Below are 4,588 nucleotides of genomic sequence, written 5' to 3'. Positions count from 1 at the left end.
TAATTCCGTGGATACTGCCTCAGAAACGCGAGGAGGGGTCAGTATGAGTCAGAGATGACTCAATGGCACATAACAACATAAGCTGACATGTTGTAAGGATAGCAATTAATGTCACAGAAAAAAACTATAAATTGTTGAATGGTGTGGTGGTTTAGTTTGTGTGTCAACTTGGTTGGGCCTGGTTTACTGGCTGGGCAACTGAATGTAGTTATTCCTCATGGTTAGATTGGTAATTAACTCCATGATGGAATCTATTGGAACACCTGAAAAGCTGCTATTGGTTTGTGATCTCCTTCCCATATATAAGAAACAGCTTTTGGAATGGTCTCTAGCTTATGGCATGTTTGAACCCTGCATGTAGCTGAGTCATTGTTCAGCAATCTAACATGCTCTGCCAATCTTAGGACTTTCAATGGACTTGAATTAATGGCCTGTTGTGTGGTTTGGCAACATAGGGACTGTGCCTTTTTTACTTGTCAACCTTGGTCTTGTCAGTCTCAGCAGTCAGCCGCTGTCAGAGTGAAGAAAAGTCTCTAAGTTCAGTGGGCTGGGAACAGGAGGCAGAGTTGAAGCCCAAGGTTGAGGGGCTTTCATCCAGCACCTAGAGCCTGGTACTTTGAACTTGGACTTAAAGCCTCCAAACTGTAAGAGAATAAACATGTTTGTTCAAGGCATCCCATTTGTGGTATATTCTTGTCAGAGTGGTACTAGGTAACCAGAACAAATGAGAAACTAAGTTGCTGTTTAAACTTTGACCTAAAATACAATAAATTGTTTAAAGGAAAAAAAAAGTGCATGGCATAATATGGTTATGAGAAAGGCAGTCTTTTGTGGTTGGAGTAAAGAGCATTGAAGAGAAGAGGACTAAAACTACTATTTCCAATAGTATGTTCCATGGTATCTGGTCAAAATACTATATTAAATGATCCATAAATTTGGGAAATCTTCTGTATCTGTGTTATTTGGTTCCTCTTTTCTTTGTTGAAGCATTCGGTTCCCCTTTTCTTCATTGAAGAGGGTCTATGCAATCTTTCTGCCTATTCTGCCATCTAACTGGAACTTCTATTCTTGACTTTTTATAAAAGTAGTAGTATACATTATTTAGGAGTTCTGGTAGCATAGTGCCTAAGGTATTTGACTGCTAACCAGAAGGCTGATGGTTCAAACCTACCAGCCACTCCTCAGAAGGAAGGTTGGGCAATCTCCTGTAGTGATACCGCCTCGGAAATCCAAGAAGGGGTCACTGTAAGTCGGATCCAACTCGACGGCAGTGCGTTTTTGTTGTTGTTGTTGCTTTTGTACCTTATTTGTCCTGTTATGACTGACTGATTTCACTCTCCATCGGAGGTGACTTAATGGCACCTAAGAACAATAACAACAGTTTCAGTCCTCTAGATTCATCCATGTTACATTTCATGGACTTGTCATTATTCTTTATCATTGTGTAATATTCTGTTGTATGTATGTATGTACCAGAGTTTGTTTTATCCATTCATCTATTGATAGACACTTAGGTTGTTTCCTTCTTCTTACTATTTTAAATATTGCTGCTGTGAACATGGCTGTGTATATGTCTATTCATGTAACTGTTCTTATTTCTCAAGAATATATGCCTAGGAACGGGATTGATGGATCATAGATTTTCTGTTTCTAGCTTTTTGAGGAAGTCCCATACTATTTTCCATAGTGTATATATTTCCATTTTACAATCCCATTAGCAATGCATAAGAGTTCCATTCTCCCTACAAACTCACCAGCATTTTTTGTTTTCTGTTTTTTTCATCAGTGTGTTTGAATAATTTCTCTTAGAAAGATCAGCACAGGGCCTGTCCCTATGAGGCAGAGATGAAAGATTTCCCGAATGTCCAGCTTTTCCAAACTGCCCTGCCACTCTTTCATCTCTGACATTAACTCCTCTTTCTGCCCTCAATAATCTGCCTCCTATCTAAAGATTCCATAGTTCACTGTCATGTCTCACAGAACTCACAGATTCTCAAGGAAACGGTTCACGTCTTGGTGGTGGAGGCTGGGAGGCTGGCACGTCCCAGTTCTTTGGGTAGGTCTGGAGGATTTTGCCAACTCACGTGGTTGCAACAGTTGGTGAACCCAAATCAGCAGGTCAGATGACGGCTGCTATCTCAAGTGAGGGAGCTCTGGTGGCATAGTGCCTAAGGCGTTTGACTGCTAACCAGAAGGCTGGTGGTTCAAACCTACCAGCCACTTGGGTTGCTATCAGTCGGATCCCACTCCAGAGCAGTGAGGTGTTTTTTTTGTTGTTTGTTTTTTTAATCTCAAGTCCAGGGGTCAGACGATGAGGAACCAAATGCAGAACCAGAGCAAGAGAGAGCAAACACTCCCAGGATATTAACCTGTTGTTGTTGCTATGTGCTGTCGAGGTGGACTCAACTCATAGTGACCCCTCCTTGGGTTTCCGAGGCAGTATCACTAATCACTACAGAAGTAGATTGCCCAACCTTCCTTCTGAGAAGTGGCTGGTGGATTTGAACTGCCAGCCTTCTGTTTAGCAATCAAGTGTCTTAGGCACTGAGCTACCAGAGCTCCTAAACAGGCATAGAGAATAGGATTTACAATACATCACAAAATAGGTGGTGACTTGAGTCACACCCTCTGGCAAGGTGAATCTCAAGATACATTCTACCCTAAACAGAGATAGGGATTAGGATTTACAATACATCACAAAATGGAGGATGATGGCTAGAAGGGCCATATTAAGCAATTCACTGTGCTGCAAGTGCCATTTTTGCAGGGATGAAATGGTATCTCATTGTAATTTTGATTTGCATGTGTCTAATGGCTAATGATTGACAGCAACTCTTCATGTGTTTGTCAGCTGCTTGCATGTTGTCTTTGGTGAAGCTCTATCTTCTTTTTTGCTGATAGTTCTTTTCCTACAACATGAAGTATTTTTTGTCCCTCCTCTCAAAATTCTACTTACTCATTAAGCCTCATTTCAGATACATTCTTGAGGTCTTTTCAAATCCTCCACATGAAACGTGAGTCACCCCTTTTCTTGTAACAGTACTTTCTTTGTATTATACACTCATCTACATTCTATCTTACAAAAGAATTAGCCCCATAGTTGTTTGACATTCCCTCTTAGAGTATAATTATTTACTAGTGGTTAGGACCAACATCCTGTAGCTAGGAGTGCTAAGCACTTTATGGCTGCTTAGTAAATGTTGAACAAATGGCTTAATGTTCTCATTTTACAGTCTGTCATTGTGCTATTCATAGTCCAGTCTCCCATGGTCATCTCTATAGAACAAAATAAATATGTTAGGCAGGAATATGTTAGAACAGGAGGTCTGCCTGCCCTGAGGGCAGGCATGAAGGGAGGAGAAAAGGAAGAGAGAGGTGGAATATTTAAGAAAGTTAATGAGCTAGCACCTGTAAATCTCTGCCAACTGCTTGTGAGATTTAGTCAATTAAAGTGAAGCAGAACAACCACAGACCTGGGAGTATTTAAGGAGGTTAATGAGCTAACACCTGCAACTGACTGCCTATAAGATTTGGCCAATTAATCGGGGTCCTGTCACTCAAGAGGACTAGCCCCACCTTGAGAACACCCCTTTCAGGAAGTATAAAAACCAGTAAGTTAGGCTGTTGGGTGTCTTTCTGTTCTGCAGGAAAGACCAGTCTCCACTGTTTGGGAGACACTCCTTGTTTTTAAGGACCCTTCCCACTCACAGGATGAGGTCTGTTTCTCCTATGGAAACATACTCTAGCTTTCAGTAAAGGCTTGTATGCTTGTTTGATTGACACTGTGTTAGCTTGTGTGATTGACATCTTATTAAATTAGTTTGTCAAGCCGCTGCCATGGAACACCACTGCTTGCTTGCGGATCACTTGGGGATGCTTGCTTGTGGATTATTCACTTGTAAAGATTGTTTTCACAAGTAGGGTGAAGCCAGGAAAAAGGGGCTTCTTCCCCCCAATAGCAAGTATATTTATAAAATATGCTGTAACCTGAAAGAACTGAAGAAAAACTTTAAGCCTTGAGTTGCAATATTGAAGGATTCTATGGGCGAAATATTGAATGATGCAAGAAACATCAAAAGAAGGTGGAAGGAATACACGGAGTCACTGTACCAAAGGAATTGGTCAATGTTCATCCATTTCAGGAGTTAGCATATGGTCAAGAACCAGTGGTATTGAAGGAGGAAGTCAAAGCTACACCAAAGGAATTAGCAAAGATCAGGGCTCCAGGAATTGACGGAATACCCATTGAAATGTTTCAACAAACAGATGCCCCACTGGAGGCACTAACTCGGTTATGCCAAGAGATTTGGAAAACAGCTACCTGGCCATGTGACTAGAAGAGATCCATATTTGTACCCATTTCAAAGAAAGGTGATCTCACAGAATGTTGAAATTATCAAACAATATCATAAATATCACATGCAAGTAAAATCTTACTGAAGATAATTCAAAGACGGTTGCAGTAGTGTATTGACAGAGAACTTTTAGAAATGCAAGCTGGATTCAGAAGAAGACATGGAATGAGGGATATCATTGCTGATGTCAGATGGATCTTGGCTCAAAGCAAAGAATACCAGAAAGATGTTTA

At 40.8% G+C, this 4,588-nt stretch overlaps 1 protein-coding gene across 1 annotated transcript in view; it reads left to right on the top strand.

Moving 5' to 3' along the window:
- Positions 1-4,588, top strand: part of LOC103211313 (magnesium transporter protein 1) — a 127,447-nt gene that overhangs the window by 13,104 nt on the left and 109,755 nt on the right. The window contains exon 4 of the mRNA XM_007957259.1: positions 3,234-3,410. Within this exon, the coding sequence (XP_007955450.1) occupies positions 3,234-3,410 (177 nt within the window). The remainder of the gene's footprint in view (positions 1-3,233; positions 3,411-4,588) is intronic.

This window comes from Orycteropus afer, unplaced genomic scaffold, assembly GCF_000298275.1.
Source record: "Orycteropus afer afer isolate SDZICR_OR568_19922 unplaced genomic scaffold, OryAfe1.0 scaffold00723, whole genome shotgun sequence".
NCBI lineage: Eukaryota > Metazoa > Chordata > Mammalia > Tubulidentata > Orycteropodidae > Orycteropus > Orycteropus afer.
Note: the sequence above shows the minus strand (reverse complement) of the source record. Positions and strands in the feature narration are given on the sequence as shown.